The sequence below is a fragment of the Microtus pennsylvanicus genome, chromosome 2, assembly GCF_037038515.1.
Source record: "Microtus pennsylvanicus isolate mMicPen1 chromosome 2, mMicPen1.hap1, whole genome shotgun sequence".
Lineage (NCBI taxonomy): Eukaryota > Metazoa > Chordata > Mammalia > Rodentia > Cricetidae > Microtus > Microtus pennsylvanicus.
In genome coordinates, this window is record NC_134580.1 from 104118959 (window position 1) to 104139667 (window position 20709).

The window sequence follows — 20709 nt, forward strand, 5'->3', positions numbered from 1 at the left end:
ATCCCTGAACCACCCCATACTGTCTTCATAGAACTTGGGAAGGGGTGTGTTCTGTTACAAGTAAATTGTTCTTGTTCTTTCTAGGTGCTAATGGGTTTTTTGTTTTGTTTTTCTTCTCATTGTTTTAGGAAGTTTGGGGCCAGAGGTTCCCGACTTACTGGAGCAGGGTGGGGAGGCTGCACAGTGTCCATAGTGCCCGCCGACATGCTGCCCAGCTTCCTCACCAATGTCCATGCAGCTTACTACCGGAGGAACAGCTCCCGCCTGGCCCTGGAGAAGCACAGCTTGTTTGCTACCAAACCTGGAGGCGGTGCTTTGGTTTTCCTGGAGGCCTAAACAATGTAAAACATCTCAGAGAAACTATTTGGGGCATTTAGGGGCTGGCGAGATTTCCCTGGGCCACCGCAAATCAGCCCCTTTTCTGTTTTGTTAGGAAGAACAGCTGCTATTATCAAGATGCATTTCCAGAGAAATGGTGAAAGCTATGCTTCATACTGACCACTTCTCTCTCTCAATGGATTTTCTTATGAATCAGAGCCCAGGGCATGCTTAGGCAGATCTTTAAGGTATGACTAATATTTATTGATTTGAAGATTTTAAAGATGAAGAGCAGAATGTACTCTTAATTGAACACCGCTACAATTAAATTGGTACAGCTGAACTTATGTGTTGTTCTTGAACGGTGGTCACTGCTGGCTTCCCTTAGCCCTCTTCCACCTAGCTGAAGCCTTCTGACATGGCGGTGGATGATGACGATGATGACCGTGGTGACTGTGGCGGCTGTGATGACCCTGAGGACAGTGATGTTGACGAGCCTCCAAATTCCTCCTTGAATTTAGCTTCCATACGCTGTGAACATAGTACATGATTAAGGACATACAAATATTCTTAGACACACACAGTATACTTGAATGTGAGATTCCTATGAGTCTGAAGATGGTGACGATCACCCTGGGGGAGGGGCTAAAGGACAGATTTCAGAAGAAAATTTGAGTTGGCTTTCTTCCCACTCGCACTACATTTCTCAAAGGCCTTTCCAATCCAAGAGGCTGACCGTGCTGGCAGCCCCACCCATACCTCACAGCCCTCTTCCGGACGCCTGGCGAGGCTTGCTTGTGTCCCTGGTCCAGCGTAGGGCAGATGTGCGGTATGTAGGTGTGGGTGAGTCTCAAAAGCCGTGTGTGATCTGACATTGACGGTGGAGTGAGGACTTAGGACACTTATCAAGAGTGGGCAGAAGTGTCTGGTCATGTGGTGACATGTGAATGGCAGACTCCCAGAAGCCCTTTCTAAGTTACATTGGAGGATGCATAGACCAAAGTGGGTTTTGCTGACATATTCCCGTGACAGAGACAGCAGTTGTATCGTGGTTGAAATTACCACAATTTTTGTTTCAGATGATTATGTTGGCCCATTAACCAGCATTCATTTACTGGGTTTCACCATCTGCCTGTTTCTAAAAGACCTAGGCAGGCTCTAGAACAAGTCACTAGGAAACCAAGATCCATCCTAAAACCAATTCCTGATGCATTTCCCTCTAAATACCTGAGCAACCTTGTATTAAATTTGTTGAAAGAATTTTGAGTTTTCTTAAGCACAGTAATCTAAGAACCAAATTTGTTTATAATGCTGCATTTTTTAAAGGCTTGTATTCCCCACAAATAATTTGTGGTTGGTTTAGAATTCTTTAAAAAATAAAACTTGAATCATGTGAGACGGCTGTTAGTCCATTTAATGATTTTCACCATGGATTCCTTATTCAGAGGATGAGAAAAATGTTCAGTAATTCTAAATAATCAGTGTGCACACCTCCATGGGGACACGGATGTTCTAAGAGTTCAGTGTGCACACCTCCACGGGGACACGGATGTTCTAAGAATTCAGTGTGCACATCTCCACGGGGACACGGATGTTTTTAAGAGTTCAGTGTGCACACCTCCATGGGGACACGGATGTTCTAAGAGTTCAATGTGCACACCTCCACGGGGACACGGATGTTCTAAGAATTCAGTGTGCACACCTTCACGGGGACACGGATGTTTTTAAGAGTTCAGTGTGCACACCTCCACGGGGACACGGATGTTCTAAGAGTTCAGTGTGCACACCTCCACAGGGACACGGATGTTCTAAGAATTCAGTGTGCACACCTTCACGGGGACACGGATGTTTTTAAGAGTTCAGTGTGCACACCTCCACGGGGACACGGATGTTCTAAGAGTTCAGTGTGCACACCTCCACGGGGACACGGATGTTCTAAGAGTTCAGTGTGCACACCTCCACGGGGACATGGATGTTCTAAGAGTTCAATGTGCACATCTCCACGGGGACACGGATGTTCTAAGAGTTCAGTGTGCACATCTCCACGGGGACACGGATGTTCTAAGAGTTCAATGTGCACATCTCCACGGGGACACGGATGTTCTAAGAATTCAGTGTGCACACCTCCACGGGGACACAGGTGTTCTAAGAATTCAGTGTGCACACCTCCACGGGGACACGGATGTTCTAAGAATTCAGTGTGCACACCTTCACGGGGACACGGATGTTCTAAGAGTTCAGTGTGCACATCTCCACGGGGACAGAGTCGTTCTCAGTGTTTTGTTTTTGGGGAGGCACAGAGTCCATTGAAACTATCCTACTCAGGGTTGGCTTCCTGTCTGTTAAGAACTGCCTTGAACCTACCTTCAGCAACTGGTGTTCTAGAAATTGTGAGGCCTATCCAGCTCTTCCTTAAAGAAGAGGGGTGGGACCAAGAGCACAAGGCTTCTGAAGAACTGGACTTTGTGCATGGCGCTAAAGGCTGGCTAGAATTTGAAGGCTAGCGAGTAAGCGGTGCAGGCCAGCAGAGCATGAGTATAGCCTGAAACCTCCAGGTGTGTGGAAGACTCTGGGCGAATGTTGGGTTTGCCTTCAAATGCACCAAAGAATCATGTCAGCTGCACTGGCTGGACCCGGCAGCAGTCAGATCAGGAAAACAGGCCACATATGGTCTACAAATGGATTTGATTTGTCCCATTAGCATTTGAAAATGTGGGCTCTACATCTGGAGATTTTAGAGTCTGGAGTACTGGTGGGAGGCTGGTAGATTTTGATTCCTGCAGGTGACAGTGAAGGAGGCTGGGTGGCAATTGTCGTGTCAAGGGTGGGCTAGTTTTCACAGCCCCTTGCAGTCTGCCCTGACCTGCACAAAGCACTGCTGTTCTCTTACATGTGGTACATGCTCACGGCACTGTTCACTAGTAGAAAATATATCAAGAAAACTCAGAAGAAGGAAAAATACTTTTAAAAAAAAATCAAGACAAAAAACAGTGACCCTGTGTGTCTAATACGAACACTTGAATGTTTTATGGCCTTCTAGCACCTGTCTGTATAGGAATATTATTCGTCCCCAGTTTTGACATTAGACCCATAGCTAATGGGATTGTTCTAGAGTCTAGACTGCAGAGGAGAAACAAACCTTTCATGTTGGATCCCTGCATCCCTGGTCTCAGGGTCCAGCCTGCTAGCTTCCTGCATGCTGGCACCTACACGTCTTGCCCTTTGGAAAGTAAGATCCTTCAGGCCTACCAGTACTCAAAGCCTCAGAGGAGCGGGAAAGGAAGGGCCCAGGGAAACGGACAGGAACTCTCCATCCCTTTCTTTTCTCGTCATATCTGAGCTCTGTTTGGAGTCCTGTCATGGTCTCCCTTGTGTTTCGATGGGTTGAGGGCAGGAGGCATTCTTTTCACATAGCTGATGGCATCATACAGCTTTGTTGAATTATTAATAAAGCACAACTTTAAGCACCAATAATTTCCTCTCCTTTCTCTCCAAATGCACTTTCCTGGGTCCAGTTACAGAAACTGTCCCAGGGACTGTGTTAGAAGCAAGCAATGAGGACAACGGGCATGAGGTTGTCAGTGTACTTTGGAATGGGTTGTCTCCCCTTTGGAGTGGACAGCCAGTGATAAGAACGCGCTGCTTCTGCCACTGCAGCTTGGGTGTAACCGTGCACCGCTTATGAAACATTGTGAGGTCTGGAGGCAAGAAGCTGTGGAGAGAACTCTCAATTATTTCCAGGAGGGAAACATACCATTTTATGTAGAAAATCCTCAAAATCTGTTTGGACTTCTTGGATGCTTTTGGAAGCCTTTGCCTGGAGCCTAATGGAATAAAGCAAAACACTTGAGCAAACGGACTGTTCAAGCGCATCTCCTGGCAGTATTCGCAAAGAACGTGCTCTGCTCTTGCTGACCCTTCCCATGTATTAATGCAGCTACCTCGTTACCGCTGTAGCAAGCGGGGAAAACTTTTATCCTTTTTCTCCACGAGGAAACTGGCTCAGCTAGGCAATGTTGCTGTTGGTACCCCACACAGAAGGATAGAGAGCGGATGATTTTTAATCCAAGCATTTCCTTCAGGCCTTAGTTCCTACCACCTTGTGACTCTCTACCCAGTGGATGCCTGTCCCCCTCAGCTAGACACATCACACAGCATTACCCTAACCGCCTCCACTGCCCAGATCGTGGGCGGGCAGAGGTGGGGGTAGACTTTCCACAGTGGCATAGGGGAAGACGAGGTGATGGGCAAGACACATTTGTGCAAGGTGTGTTCTGGGCCAAGCTTCTTGAAGAAGAGAATCCCAAGGATCTTTCAGCATTTTAGGCAGCAACTACTCAACTCAGAAACACGACAGTTGATGCAGCAGGCACCAGGAGTCCCCAACTCCTGACACCTTTTCTTTTGTGCACCCCCTGAGTTGTGTGTTAATCTTAGACTGATTTGTACTTCATTTTGCTAAAAATCTACCCATCTATGCCTCCTGGTCTTATTGGGATATAAGTCACATTTTACAACATACATTTCAAGAGTTTTGTATGTTCACAGAGATTTTTTGACCACCCTCACTGTCTAGTCGCTGCTTTCTGATCGTGTTTCCTCTTCATGAGTCTCATTTTGCATGACTATCTGTGCAGGGTAACACGGTGAGCCTGTCCCTGTGAGTGGTGCATGGGTTGTCTAGCCACAAGAACATTCCACCTCCCTCTTCTCCTTGCCTGATGCATGTTTCTTTGAATGCAGATTCGGATCCACCCTGAAAATCATTCCATGTTCTGAGCTTCCCAGTTCCCACAGGACACTGTTCCTGTGGGCTCTGACTTGAGTCCCTGGGATTTTGATGTCCTAATTCATGGGTTTCAAATGGGAATGGTAGCTGATAGGTTTTTTTTTTTATCTGGGGGATAAGATAAGATTTTTAGGCGATGGGTTGGACTTTCTCCGGTGACTGGGAAGGCAGAACATCTAAAGACTCTTCAGTCTCTCAGGGGGGCTTAAAGGGCTGCATCGTCTGAGTAGAGGAAATCAGTCAGTCCACCTCAACTTTTTGTACTTCCCATTTTATACTCCAATTTGTAAAATGAGTTAAATCAGCCAAATTATCCCTGCTCCATTGGGGAAACATGTTTACATGTGTAGATGAAGCAGCAGGGACAGAAGTAACATGGGACTGTAGTCCCAGAGAGGCCAATGGAAGGGCTGTTTTCTAGTTCATGTCTTTCCCAGGCAGGACATAGTTATAGGCTAAGTGCTATGGCTGGAGTAAAAATAGATAATCATAATGTTTAGAAGTAAATTAAGTTGGCAGAAGGTGATTTTTTAAAAAAGTAAACGAGTTAGTTGTTGTTTTTAGACCCATGGTTCTCAACCCCTGCATCTCAACCCCCAGGTTGCCCAAGACCATTGGAAAACACGGATATTTACATTATGATCTATAATAGTAGCAAAATTACAGTTATGAAAAAGCAATGAAAATAATTTGTTGGTGGTAACCATAACATAAGGAACTGTATTAAAGGGATGTGACATTAGGAAGGTTGAGAACCACTCTGTTGATGGACTGTTAAGTAGGATATAATTCTTTTGGGATATTTAATATATGTTTACATGACAAAACCACTGTGGTTTTTCTGTGAATCTGTTTGTCAATTAAAAGTGACTTAAGCCCTACAGAGTTTAGTATGAGACAAACCGGTCAAGCTCTTTCTCAATTTTTTCCTGTTGCTCTTTCAGGGCCTTGATATCGTCTCTGATTCTTTGCTTGGCTCTGTAGAATATAAATAAAACTCCATCAGCATTTAGAGTTAACATTTAAAAGAAAAGCAGCCAGTCCTACACGGGGAGCAGTACAGCAGCAAGCCCTTTGTTCCCAGGGACTCACTGGTGTGCTAACCCTCCCCACATTCCCTTTTAGAAACCCGTGATTCAGTGCTTCACACCTGGTGTGACTGTGACCCCTCACTGCGTCTGTCAGAGCTTGCTAGCCCCTTTCCCAGTATGTGGGGATGCTGGGGAGGGTGGAGAAAGGGGACACATAGGGAGAGGAGCACAGACTGTGTCTTGCATACTGGGTAGGAGTACACTGGCTGCTCCTTCATCTCCCTGAATTCCCAAGGCTGAGTCTGGTCCTTCTTTTCCCCCAGAGGCAACAGTCTTTAGACAGTTACCTTGACATCATGAAGTGGATCATGCCAGATTTTTCTTGTAAAACTTCATGGGCATTCTTGCATAGCCCATTCCTAGCTCACTAGCACATAAAAGTGTCATGACCGCCCAGGAGCAATCACTCAGATCAAGCACAAGCAGAAAATGTTCCCCGAGAGAACATTTTCCAAGAGTTCGCCCTGTCTTGGTCTCTGCATTACCTCCCAGCTGCCACCCCACTTCCAGATGCCGCTTCCACGGTGCACGACACTGCTGCTTCCCAGGTCCTCTTGTAAGGTGGCGATGCTCCAGTTTGTTGTTCCTACATTTGGGGTGTACCCTACAGGAAGGCTTCCTATCCATTCTGGTCCCTGACAGTCATCAGATCCCATGATCACTACATAGATACTCGACATGAGAAATTAATCTGAGAATCTATAAGGTGTTAAGCAAGACCCCCCCCCCCCATCAGTAGAGATTAAGTTCAGGCAATTTCTGCTATCACTTCTAGTTATTAAAGCATCGTATATTACAGCCACAGTGCTGCTCCAACTTACCTGCTGCTCCAACTTACCTCTTGAAATCTTTTCGGTTCTTTGCAAATTTCCTCTTGGCCTCCTTGATGATCTCACAGTATGTCATAGCAGGTGGTGTGCTGGGCTTACAGTCAAGGGATGATTTCCAGTTATGAGTATTTGGGAAAGGTAAATGGGACCCTTCTTAGGGAGATTATAGGGACCATCTGGCCTGGGTGTCCTCTCTTGAGGCTTCAAGTGTAAGTGTGAATGCCTTGTCTGTTGTTATAGAGAACTGAGAGAAAAGACCACTTTTCAGCCTGCTTTAAGCTCGTTTCCCTAGGCATTGTAACTTAATAGTTTTAGAAATCCTGTATTTGTTGGTGTACGTGTGTGGTGTGTGTTTAAAAACAGAAATTTGTTAAAATTTTAGTAAGCATTAAAATTCTACCCCATTTTTGCAATCTTGTTTAAGTATTAACTTTGCAATCTACTGAGAGCTCCATAGTCTCTTCTAGGAGGCTCAGGGGGTAACCACCAATCATTGTAGATGCTCAGTTGACCTAATCCCAGCATGTGGGGAGCTGAAGTAACAAATTCCAGGACAGCCTGGGTTACATAGCAATGAAATACACCTTTAATCCCAGTAGCCACACTAGTTGCCATAGAAGTCAGGCGGTGCATGACTTTAATCCCAGTGGTGAATGCCTTTAATCCCAGCCCTAGAGAGGATTTTAAGACAGGAGGAGACAGTTCTCACACAGTCTCATTCTAAGATTCCTGGAGGCAGGATCGCCATTTTGGACTGAGGTCAAGATAAAAGCTAATGGCTGACTGTTTCGCTTTTCTGGCCTTCAGGTTGAACCCCAATTTTTCTCTCTGAGTTTTTATTAATCATGTTTCATAAAGTGAAAACATTAACATAGTCAGAGAAAGCTCCCCCATATTTCTGCATGTGTACCACTGTCTCATATGATTTTAACATAAGAGTTGGCATCTTGCAACGATGGCATCACAATTCTTCCACACATACAGGTCTGTGGTAACTGCTGTAGACAGACAAGATTTGTTGCTCCTTGTTGTCTAGATGCTGCCAGGCTGGTCTTGAACTTATGACCTCCAGTGATCCTCCCAACTCACTCCCCAAGAAGCTAGCACTTCAGGTATCCACCACTGTGCTCTGCTGAAGGAGCTATTTTAATGTTTGCAAAACCTTTCACTGAGGGCCTATGCCTGAGATGCTCTGATGTCCGGATGTTGTGTCTTGGTGTCTGTATAGGAGCACACACATTGTCCTGCCCAAGAGTCCAGGGGTGGAGGAGTGCATATTTTAGCTTAGTTGGGAACTGGGGCAGGCAGATCATAGGGAAAAAGTAAGTTGTCTCACTTCCTACCTGAACAAGGACCCTGCAATCCCAGATCCACCAAACCTTCCCTCTGCACCAGCCCCAGAACAGAGGACCTAAAATTATCAGGTTGTTTCCACTGCCTGCATGGGACACTCTTTGTCACATTGATGCACCAAAATTCTTGGGGAAAGCCTACAGAAAGTATTATTGATGTTGTAGGTGAGTTGGAATAGTGAATGACATGTTTTTCTAGGTAGGGATGGATCTTAGAATGCAAGCATTGCCTGCAGTTACTTAATGAATCTCCTAGAACACTGGTTAGAAGTTAGCCTTTGTCCCTTGGCACAGGTCTGCTGTGTCCTAAGTGTCACTTGCACAGGTGGGCTTCTGTGAGATGATCTGTGTGGCATTTTGGGCAAATTGGGTTTTCCAAGAAAATACCATCGGAACTGAAATAGAGTTCTGTTTAAGTTCCTAGAAATTTTCCAATTTGAAGATGTGGCTTTATTGAAATGAGCTGGGTATAAGTTCTTCCTAAAGACATTCTAATTATTACAAAGTGTGGTTCTTATTGTCCTGTACTGTACAGTGTAGTTCTGGGCCATATTATGTAGTGTTGGTGAGGACCTCGGCGTTCTCTTATACTACTTAATAGCAATGGTTTTCAGTAGACTTTTGTTAATGTGTGTTAATAAGTGTCCTAATTTTCATTCTCTTCAGACACTTTTTAGCCATGATTTTACCCCAGCTGAAGAAATATAGAATACTTAAAAGTTGTAAATTATAAATAATGACCATTTTCTGCCCCTCTGGGAAAGCTGTGGCAGCACGTTTTCCAGTTCCTCTGTCTGCATTGGCCTCTCACCCCATGCATGGCTCCAAGGGTGCATAGCAAGCCACTACATGGAGAAGGAGCCATTTGGGGACAAAGAAAATTGTTCTCTTCTGAATGTCACAATGGCTGTGGTTGGGCTGTACCTAACCAAGACTGAGATGTCCCAGAGGCCTCAGTTAGAGTCTGGAGTCCGCACTCTCCATGTAGCAGGAAAGAGTAGATCACAGAAGCTGTGGGGTCCAATTACAAATGAGGAAACTGAGGCTCAGATGAAATCTTCCCATTGAATTATTATAAGGCAGGCAGCCATAAGACAACAGGACCATGTAGCTCGTGGATGTGATGGAGAATTAGAGACGACCACTGTAAAATTCCTCCTAATGTGAAGATCTTCCTTCCTTCCTTCCTTCCTTCCTTCCTTCCTTCCTTCCTTCCTTCCTTCCTTCCTTTTTCTTTCTTTTCTGTTTTTGAGACAGATTTCAGCATATAGCCCGGCTGTCCTGGAACTTTCCCTGTTGACCAGGTGGGCTGACCTTGAATTCATAGAGATCCACGCACCTCTGCCTCCCAAGTACTGGGATTAAAGGTGTGCGCCACTTCACCCAGCTATAACGCTTTTCTTTTCCCCCATTAAGCCATGGAATAGAGCTAACACAAGCACTAGAAAGCAATGCACAAGTCAAGATCTTAATAGCCTCTTCACTATGGAAAGCAAGGGACACATTAACACGGATCAACAGTAATGCCCTGTGCTTCTCAAGTTTTCCCTGACTCTGAGCCCTCATCTTCTCCTTTTGTTTTGAGTGGTGTCCTCTGTGGATGGGTCACTTTTCTAACTATGGTGCACTTCTACTGTAGTTCATGGACCAGAGGGAGAATCTCAGAATAATGGCAAATGTTCTCTCTTTTGAAAAAGTAGTTAATGTGTGTGTGATAAATGTGTTAATGTATAATGTATGTGACTATGTGTGAGTAATGTGTGTGTATGATGTGTATGTGATATGTGTGTGTGGTATGTGTGTGATATGATGTATTTGTGTGTGATGTGAGTGTATGTTGTGATGTATGTATGAAGTGATGTATGTGTGTGATATGATGTATTTGTATGTGATGTGAGTGTATGATGTGTTGTGTGTGTATGTTGTGATGTATGTATGATGTGATGTATGTGTGTGATGTGATGTGTGTGATGTGTGTGTGTGTATGTGTCGGACTTTTGTTCTGTCCTTCCAGTCAGTTGGGGATTGAACTCAGGTCATCAGGCCTTTCTGCACAGAGCTTCTTGAGAATGATTCTCTTGACTAGATGGTTTATCATCCACAGTATACAGATTACATGCACAAATATATGCACCCATCCCCACACACAGTGGTGTATACTCTTAGTACACTGGAGAGCTTATGGGACAACTTTCTCTTTCACGGGTGGGGAAGTTTTCCAGGCACAAGCCCTGTGTACTGGAGCTCTTACACCATACCTCATCCTTGTTTGGGTCAGGATAACTGTAAATGGCTGCTCTGTAAATATCAGGGTACTAATGAGTATCTACCCATTTGATACCCAGAGGAGTATCACCAAATGTCCCCTAATTGTCAAAGTCACTCCTGTGCAAGAACCTACGCCTTAGGCCACTCTCTGTTTACCAGTCTCTCCTCTCTTCCAGCAGGCAATTCAGAGACAGATTTTATAGCGCACTGCTCCTAACTAAAAGGCCACCCTGTGGTTGGCTGAGTGAAAATTAAAGGGCTTTGGTCAGGGAGGTGTAGGGCGTAGGGCGCAGTAAAAACCCTGAGTGAATGCAGTGTTAACATGGTCATGGCCATGGTGAGAATCTCAGCCTCAGCCCCAGCAAGGCTCGGATGGATGACAAAGGTTTCCTCGGTGGTCTGTGTGTGAGGGAGTGACCACTGTATACCGCTTCCTTCTCGCTCGTGATTACAGCCTAGGCTGCTGGCCTACAGAGACCTCCTATAGTGACTAGCTAATACCTCGGTCCTGTGCTGTACCTAATAAACACACCAAGGTCGCAGGTTGCCAGCAGTACTAGGTGCCACTGTATTAGAGTGAACACCCCAGCTGATCCCAGGTTTCCTGTCCACGTGTCTGTGCGTCTGTCTTTTCGTCATTCCCTCACAGTCCCTGATGAGGATCCCAGGGCCCAAGTAATCGGGAGATGCTCCACGGTTGCCTTTGCTTCCTTGTAAGCCGAGGGGGTGAAAGGCCACAGCAGCTGCTTCTCCCACATCACTGCTTCACAGCCATGACAGCCCACAGCCCTGTGCTCAGGGAGCACCCATCAGTGTCTTCCCGAGAAGAGAATCAGGCCACCTGGAGAGCAGGTGGGTTCATGGAGAGAGCGATGACCTCATTCTCAGGGTGGGCTGAGGTCTGCCATGGGTGCTTGCTGGGAAAGGAGAGTTCAGCTTTGGGGGCTTCAGTTGAGGCGTCCTGTGGGAAACCTCACACCTAATGGAAAGAAGCAAGATCACAGAAGGAGAGAAACCGCGATGAGTGTCAGGCTGGTCTCTGTTTCAGCGAGCAGCTGTGACTGGCAGCCCGCAGAGGAAAGCAAGGACGCAAGGAGGGGTCTGAATGTGGGGGCTGGAGCCAGTAGGGTGGGCGGGGTAGCAGATGCACTGACAGAAGGAGGGACAGTCACCCTGGGCTGAAACCTATAAAAATAGGAGGAGGGGAAAGAAGTGCCAAATACCAAAAATAACACAGGAAACACAAACTTTTCTAGAACAAATAAAATGGAATCATAGTCTGCTGTCTGTGACGTGACTGAAGCATAGTTTACCATTTTGGAGAAAGAAAAAATATAATAGGAAAGTGACATAAATTCAACAAAATTCAGTTATTTTTGAGTATTTTAGAGTCTCCTCTCTTCCCGGGTTCCAGAAACTTTGTATTTAAGACCCCTAATAAAGAAGATCAGCCCCAGCAGCAGGCCAGCAGGTAAGAGTCCTGTGGCACGCTACTCCACCACCACCGCCCACTGGACTCTGTAACCTACAAGACCCACTCTGCCACCCAAACCCACTAAACCAATCAACCTCCTCCTGGCCAATCAACCCCCCCCCCCCAACACCAGCAGTTCCTAGAGGCACAAGAACCACCTGCATCAATTGGAAGAAGTGAGTGACCAATATCCCAGTTAAACTGCCCAATCTCTAGGCCCTATGCTCTTCCCATCCCATCATGGCTCCAGCAATGGGCCAGCAGGTAAAAGCCCACTCTACCACCATCACCACTACCCATTGGGTTCTGTAACCTACAAGACCTACTCTACTGCCCAGACTGGCCAAGCACATCATCTTCCCCCTGCCAACCATCCCCGTAACATCAACATCCTCCTGAGGCACAAGCTACACCTACACCAGTTGGAAGAACAGAGCCTATAGGCACAAGTAAAGTCCCCGCCAGTCAGAAGAAGTGGACGATACTCTGGATCTAGGTACCCAACCCCCCACAGACCTCAGTTGGGGCAACTCTACTCAACCAGACTGCCAGCCAATTACCAGAGCCCTTGGTCATGTAGGCCAAAAGACAATAAAAGAAATAGACAATAAAGGAGCAAAAGTCCCATTTAACAAAGACATCACAAGAATCAAGTTCTGTACCTATGGTTATCCACATGGTTAAATGGCAGTGTAAGAATACATTCAACAACATAAAGAGTAATATCGCACAACCAGAGCCTAGCAGTTCTACAACAGCAAGACCTGAAAATCCCAGTGCAGATGAAGCAGAAGAAAATGACTTTAAAATAACTTTGTGAAGATGAGAGAAGCCCTTAAAGAGGAAATTAAAAATTCTTTTAAAGAAATCAAGGAAAAGACAAACAAAAAATTGGAAGAAATCAGCAAATCCCTTCAAGAAATCCAAGAAAATCAAGAAAAAAAACCAAACAGGTAAAAGAAACAGTTCAAGATTTGAAAATTGAAATAAAGGCAATAAAAAAAACACAAACTGAGGAGTTCTGAAAATGGAAAATCTGGGTAAACAAATATCTCTTACATTCTGTTGGTTATCTGGGAAATATAACCAACAGAATGTAAGAGATGGAAGAGACAATCTCAGGCATTGAAGATATGATAGAGGAAATAGAGTCATTGGTCAAAAACCATAAAATTCAACAAATTCTTAATACAAAACATCCAGGAAATCTGGGACAACATGAAAAGGGCAAATGTACAAATAATAAGGATAGGAGAAAAATTCCAGCTCAAAGTCACAGAAAATATATTCAACAAAATCATAGAGAAAAACTTTCCCAAACTAAAGAAGGGCATGCCTATGAAGGTATAGAAGCTTAGAGAACAACAAATTGACTGTACCAGAAAAAGTCCCCTAGCCACATAATAATCAAAACACTAAACATACAAAATAAAGAACAAATATTAAGAGCTCCAAAGGAAAGAAGCCAAGTAACATATAAAGGCAGACCCATAAGAATCATACCTAACTTCGCAGTGGAGACTCTGAAAGCCAGAAGGTCCTGGATAGACTTTTGCAGACACTAAGAGACCACAGATGCCAGTCCAGACTACTATACCCAGCAAATTTTTCAATTGCTGTAGATGGAGACAACAAGATAGTCTGTGACAAAACCATCTCCAAACATTACCTGTCTACAAATCCTGCGCTAGAGAAAGTACCTAGAAGGAAAACTCCAACCCTAGGAAGTTAGCTGTACCCAAGAAAACACAGGCAATAGATAGATAATCTCACACTTGCAGATCCCAAAGAAGAGAAACACACACACACTATCACCACCACCAATGGAATAAAAAATTAACAGGAACTAACAATCATTGGTCATTAATATCTCTTAATATCAATGGACTCAATTTGCAGATAAAAAGACACAGGCTTACAAAATGGATACAAAACTAGAATCCATCATTCTGCTGCATATAAGAAACACTTCTCAACTTCAAAGACAGACATTACCTCTGAGTAAAAGGCTGGGAAAAGATTTTACAATCAAATGGACTTAAGAAGAAAGCTGGTGTAGCTATCCTAATATCTAACAAAATAGATTTCAAACTGAAATTAATCGAAAGAGAGGAAGAAGGACATTTCATAATCATCACTGGATGAAGTATCAATTCTGAACATTTATGTCCCTAAAACAAGGGCACCCACATTTGTAAAAGAAACAGCGCTAAAGCTTAAATCACATATTAAAGTCATACATTAATAGTGGAAGACTTCAACACTCCACTCCCACCAATGGACAGGTCTGCCAACAGAAACTTAACAGAGAAATAAGGAAACTAACAGATGTTATGACTCAAAGGGACTTAACAAATATCTACAGAACATTTTACCCAACCACAAAAGAATGCACCTTCTTCTCAGCACCTCATAGAAATTTCTCTAAAACTGACCACATACTCGATCACAAAGCTAATCTCAACAGATAAAAAAAGAAATGGAAATAATCCCCTATTTCTTATCAGACCACCGTAGCTTAAAGTTAGGATTCAACAACAACACAAATTACAGAAAACCTACAAACTCATGGAAACTGAACACTTAACTGAATCACCACTTTGTCAAGGAAGAAATAGAAAGAAATTAAAGACTCCCTAGAATTTAATGAAAATGAATGCTCAACATACCCAAACTTATGGGACACTATGGAAACAGTGTAAACAGGAAAGTTCATAGCACTGAGTGCCTACATAGAGAATCTAGAGAAATCTCACACTAGCAACTTAACAGCATACCTGAAGGCTCTAGAACAAAAGGGAAGCAAACTCACCCAGGAGCAGTTGAGGACAGAAAACAATTAAACTGAGGACTGAAATCAATAAAATAGAAACAAAGAGAATAATAAAAAGAATCAATGAAACAAAGAGCTGGTTCTTTGAGAAAATCAACAAGATAGACAAACCCTTATCCAAACTAACTAAAAGGCAGAGACAGAATATCCAAATTAACAAAATCAAAAATGAAAAGGAGACATATAACAATAGAGACTGAGGAAATCCAGAGAATCATTAGGTCATACTTCAAAACCTATACTTTACAAAATTGGAAAGTCTAAAAGAAACGGACAATTTTCTAGATAGGTACCACATACCAAAGTTAAATCAAGGCCAGATAAACAATTTAAATAGACCTATAACCCCTAAGGAAATAGAAACAGTCATTAAAAGTCTCCCAACCATAAAAAGGCCAGGGCCGGATTCTACCAGAATTTCAAAGAAGAGCTAATACTAACACTTCTCAAACTTTTCTACGCAATAGGAACAGAAGGGACTTTGCCAAACTATTTTTATGAGGCTATAGCTACCCTGATACACAAACCACACAAATACGCAACAAAGAGAGAGAATTACAGACCAATTTTCCTCTTGAACATTGATGCAAAAATACTCAAGAAAATATTGGCAAGCAGAATCTAAGAACACATAAAAAAAACCACCCACCATGATCAAGCAGGCTTCATCCCAGAGATACAGGGATGGATACAAAGATCTGTCAATCTACCAAATAAACAAACTGAAAGGAAAAAAAAAACACACACATGATCATCTCACCAGACGCTGAAAAAGCCTTGGACAAAATCCAACATCTCTTCATGATAAAGGTCCTGAAGATTTCAAGGATATAAGGAACATATCTAAGCATAATAAAGGCAATATACAGCAAGTCAACAGCCAACATCAAATTAAATGGAGAGAAACTCAAAGCGATTCCACTGAAATCAGGAACAAGACAAGGTTGTCCACTCTCTTCATATCTATTCAATATAGTACTTAAAGCACTAGCCAGAGCAATAACTCAACAAAAGGAGATTAAGGGGATACAAATTAGAAAGGAAGAAGTCAAACTTTTGCTATTTACATATGTTATGATAGTATACATAAGTGACCCCAAAATTCTACAAGGGAACACCTACAGTTGATAAACATCTTCAGTAATGTGATAGGATACAAGATTATCTAAAAAAAAAAAGCCAGTAGTAGTCCTATATACAAATAATAAACAGGCTGAGAGAGAAATCAGAGAAACATCACCCTTTACAATAGCCACAAGTAATATAAAATATCTTGGGGTAACACCAACCAAACAAGTGAAAGACCTGTATGACAAGAACTTTATGTCTTTGAAGAAAGAAATTCAAGACGATATCAGAAAGTGGAAAGATCTTCCATGCTCTTGGATAGGATTAACATAGTAAAATGGCAATCAAAAAACAGTCTATGGATTTGATGCAATCCCCATCAAAATCTCAACATAATTCTTCACAGACCTAGAAAGAACAATATTCAACTTCATATCGAAAACAAAAAAAAACTTTAGATAGCTAAAAACAGTCTCAGAAAATTGAGAATCAATCTATCCGTTCCTTTCTTTTCCATTTTTCTTTTCTCTGATTAACTCTTACTGACCTGAAACCTGTATTGACGCCCCTGCCTCTGCCTTCCCTGTCCTAAGATTATAGGCATGTACCACCATGTATCAGCCATTTTATTTAATTTCTTGAATTAAAAACGCATACTGAAACTATTACTACGTTTCCAGGATGCGAATTTCTCCTGTTCACTCTTCTTTTCTCCATGGAGACACTGAGAGTCACTGCAGCTGTTAGGTCTCAGGCCCTCCAGGCACCTGGACTAGGATTTCTGGTGGTTTGATAAAAGCCAGCATACCCCAGGAACTTGTGCAGCAGGTTTTCCCTCCCCCAGCTCTCTTCCTCCTGCAATCCGCATGATTTGTCCAGGTGCTCTCTATTCTATCTTCTGTTCTCTGCTCTCACCCTTGCCCATCTCTCTCCAACATTTCCTGCTCTCTCCACCACCTCTCCCTCTCCCCGGCTTCCCGCAGTCCTGCCTGTGCCTAGTCTGTTTTCTTTTCTCTCTGCTCTGGACTATTCCAAATGCCTCTGGATATTTTGTCTCTGCATATCTAACCCACAATAAAAACCTGACCCCTAACAGAGCGGCCATGCTGGCAGTTTCTCTCCTGTTCCTCCACCCCATACAGTAACAGGTTTATTACTCCAAAATCTGAAGTTTGGCTGAGAAGTCAGAGGCCCAACCTAATCACCTAAAGCAACCGTATTCTTGCATTTTACTGTTAGAGTAATAACAAGTTGGCTAGTTGTGGTGTTTTGCACTTTTTTTTAAACAAGAAAAAAAAAGAAAAGAAAAAAATGTAACTTAAACTGAGTTTGTAACAAGAAAGGAACATTTCCTAAATACTGACATTTTCCTAATTACTTCTGGCTGCAGAATACCTGCGGCGCACATGCCTGCACTCGGCCTCACAGGACAAAACCCTTTTGTTCTGTGTGTTCTGAAAAAACAATTTCCACTTCAAAAGTCCTCACCCTCCACTTTTAACTGGAAGTTTTCTAAAAGAGATTTAGCCCCCACCAGGGAGCGAAGAATAGCTTCAAGTAAAAGTCATCTAAAAATAGAACGAAACGCACTCTTACCAAGAGCGAGATTAAAATACTTCGCCCTCCTTTATCTGATGATGCTTTCATGATCTTTTCTTCTGCACTATGCAAGAAGCAGAGCTATGTCCAGTCTGCCACTGTGTCCCTGGGAAGTCACCAGAGAAACACAGACAAGGCTTTCCCTCAGAACCTCTCCAGTCTTCTCCATGTCTTGTTGCTTCATTCTCTCCCCAATCTCTTGGTCTCACTGGTGACATTTGCTCAGATCATCTTGAGACTGGATCACGTAGACAAATATTCTTGCACACAATGATGCGGAAGCAGCCAGCATCCCAGAAGAGCTAGTTCTGTGGAAAGGCAACCTGGAGACTCCCTTTCCCTCTTCTCTCAGGATAAGGTACCCTGATCAAGGTCCCCTGGCTCAACACTCTGCACTTCATCTATGTGTCAAATACAGTCCCGATGCCTCAGGAAATGGGGAGAACCCACTTTCTGGGGATTCTGTTATTTCTGTGCATACAAAGCCTGCTTTGCGGAATCTGATCATGCCACCATCCTCAGAGGCCAGTGAGCAGCAGCTCTGAGAAACTGAGGAGAGAGTGAGACTAGGAAGTGCTAAAGGTGGCATGTGAGGGTGGCCATAAAATGGACGTCTCCTCAGGGACCTGGTAAAATTTACAGTGTGGGCAGGCTGAAGGTGGACTGTAGCCATATCCCCAGCATACAACATACTGCCCAAAATGTAATAGGTTTTCTCCCAATGTTAGGTGTCTGCAAGAAATAGCTTGGACCCTGGACTTGGGTAACTGAAGGCACACCCAGGTAAGAAGGTAGACTCAGACACTTAGTGAGCAGGAGTTGAAATATCTGGAAAATAAATAGCCAGATTAGAATCCAGAATGAGGGGAGGGGTGGAAGCAGAAAGCTCAGGAAAGGGTAAAGACAAAGATAAATGAGAGAGACTGCAGGTGAGACTCCCTCAGCTCACCGCAAGAGACTGGTCTCTCGGTAACATCTCTCTGAAAAGCGTGTTGCTAAGGGAACAACCAGGTGACTCAGGGAGTGAATTTGCGCAGAAGCCTGACGACCTGAGTTTGGTTTCCAGAACCTACAGTCCCACAGCAACTCCTGAAAGTTGTGTTCTGACCCCACACCCCCTGGTGTTAGAACCTATTCGGTGGGATTCTAACACAGACTGAAGACCAGCAGCTCTCTGGAAATCCGCAGCAACTCCAGCAGCAGACAGACTGGGACGGCTGAGATAGCCAGTCTCGTGGACCACAACTATCCCGTTCTTGGCCTTTCCCCTGGGAGGCAGCCACTGCGGACTACCGGTACCACAGCCTGTGAGCCACACTAATAAATCCCCTTTATCAGTTTATTATTAACATACTCATGTATTGTCTGCTCATTGATATTTTTATTAATAATTAATACTTTCTTCATTAAATCAATTTATAATTCATTCTATCAGTTCTGTTCCTTTAGAGAACTCAGAATAGTAGAGTAACCAACCACTTTCTGGTTAGGTTTTACTTTTAACATTTTGTCTTATGGCAGGATGGACCTGGTCATCCCTGAGTTCATCCCTTAGCATGAGTGAGAAGGAGCTCCAGCAGGCAACAGACAGATTACAGTTTTGTCACTTCCTTGTCTTTGAAACCTTACATTTAGACTTTTATAAGCTATATTTATATTTATGTTGCATTATTATCACCACCCTATGGTTTCTTTTAAGGAGTGGTTTTAAACTACTGCTCCATTCATGCATATTAATGTAATTTAAATAGGTGACAGAATTTATAAATTTTCTTATTACTTAAGAGGAAAGCAGTGATGTGCTGTGCTGTTAACAAGTCACGTGAGCACAAGGATCTGCTGCTCCCACGTCAGAGAGTACAGATGGAGACCAGAGCTCAGTTGGGGCATCTGGCTACCAAGGATTTGTAGAGTGTAACCTTTTGTTTTTAAAGACAGAAATAGATATTGTGAAGAAAAATCATATGAGAGGGAAGGTCTGCACTAGACCCAGTTAGGGTTCCTCTGTGTCTACGGTGAACCCTGAACCATGATGGGTATTTTTCACGTGTACAAAGTATCCACAAGTAAAGCATTCATAAGACCCTCTTTGGGGAATGGGAATCCAACGACCAACGATTATGACAAATGCCTGAACTAAAACGGAGCAACAGGGGCAAGACAGACTTGCCCTTTTGGGAGGGGACTCGGCATGACCATGTTGGAGGGCGGGACTTCGTGTTTCCTTCGCTTTGCTTACAAGGTAAAGCACACTCTTGATGCTAAAAGAGAGAACAGTGAAGCCAGACATGCTACAGAAGTAAACAAGGCTTAAGCAAATGCTACATAAAGTGCCAGTGAAAACACACTTAAAAGCTGGGACAGAAGGTCAGCCGTTTCCAGTGCCTTAGAAACCGATTGTTTTGAAGCCGAGTTTATGAAGGATATGGCTCTCGGAGTATGTTGGTGAATTTACATCTCTTTTTGTTATGAGTGACAGAAATACCACCTTTCTCGTGCATCTTAAGATAGTACAAAATTAGCGGGCTCTGACATCCAAAATTAAAGAGAACGCGGTGAAACTCAGGACCAAAGCTCCTGTAGTGGGACTGTGGGAGGAAGAAGAAAGCACAAGTTTAGTTATCTCTTTTCTCTTCTTGAAGAACTGTAAATAAGCCTACACAGTAAGTATGAAGAAAATTCCCATTGGGTGTATCGAAACACATAAAAGGTAATCCTATAAAACATCCTTTTCTTTCTTTCTTTCTGTTTTTTTAAAAAAAAAACCAACATCATTTTTATGTCTGTGAGGGTTTTGCCTGCACTATGTGTGAAGTGCCAGGAGAGGCCAGAAGGCAGTGTTAGATCCCCTGGAACTGGAGTTGTAGATGGTTGTGAGCCACCATGTGGGTATTGAAAGCTGAACCCCAGGTTCTCTGCAAGAGCAACCAGTGCTCCTAACCACTGAGCAATCTCTCCAGTCCCTTCTTAATGGAGGGGATTTACCAGCTTCTTAGGCTAAAGTGTTTGCAACAATGTTCTTTCAGGATGCTGTTTTCTAATTTTATCCATCCCTCCATCCCTCCATCCCTCCATCCATCATCATCT

At 43.5% G+C, this 20709-nt stretch overlaps 2 protein-coding genes across 6 annotated transcripts in view; one reads left to right on the top strand and one right to left on the bottom strand.

The window, feature by feature from the left end:
* Galk2 (galactokinase 2) overlaps window positions 1-638 on the top strand; it is a 118169-nt gene extending 117531 nt beyond the window's left edge. For 3 of the 5 annotated variants that reach the window (XM_075962040.1, XM_075962042.1, XM_075962038.1), the window contains one exon: window positions 129-638. In XM_075962040.1, the coding sequence (XP_075818155.1) occupies window positions 129-336 (208 nt within the window). In that variant the 3' untranslated portion in view covers window positions 337-638. The remainder of the gene's footprint in view (window positions 1-128) is intronic. The other 2 variants (XM_075962041.1, XM_075962039.1) reach the window with 2 other exon arrangements.
* Window positions 580-20709, bottom strand: part of Fam227b (family with sequence similarity 227 member B) — a 151457-nt gene continuing 131327 nt past the window's right edge. Inside the window, 7 exon segments of the mRNA XM_075962047.1 lie at window positions 580-637; window positions 639-705; window positions 708-849; window positions 4073-4142; window positions 6011-6085; window positions 7037-7114; window positions 20050-20210. Coding sequence (XP_075818162.1) covers window positions 580-637; window positions 639-705; window positions 708-849; window positions 4073-4142; window positions 6011-6085; window positions 7037-7114; window positions 20050-20210 — 651 coding nt within the window.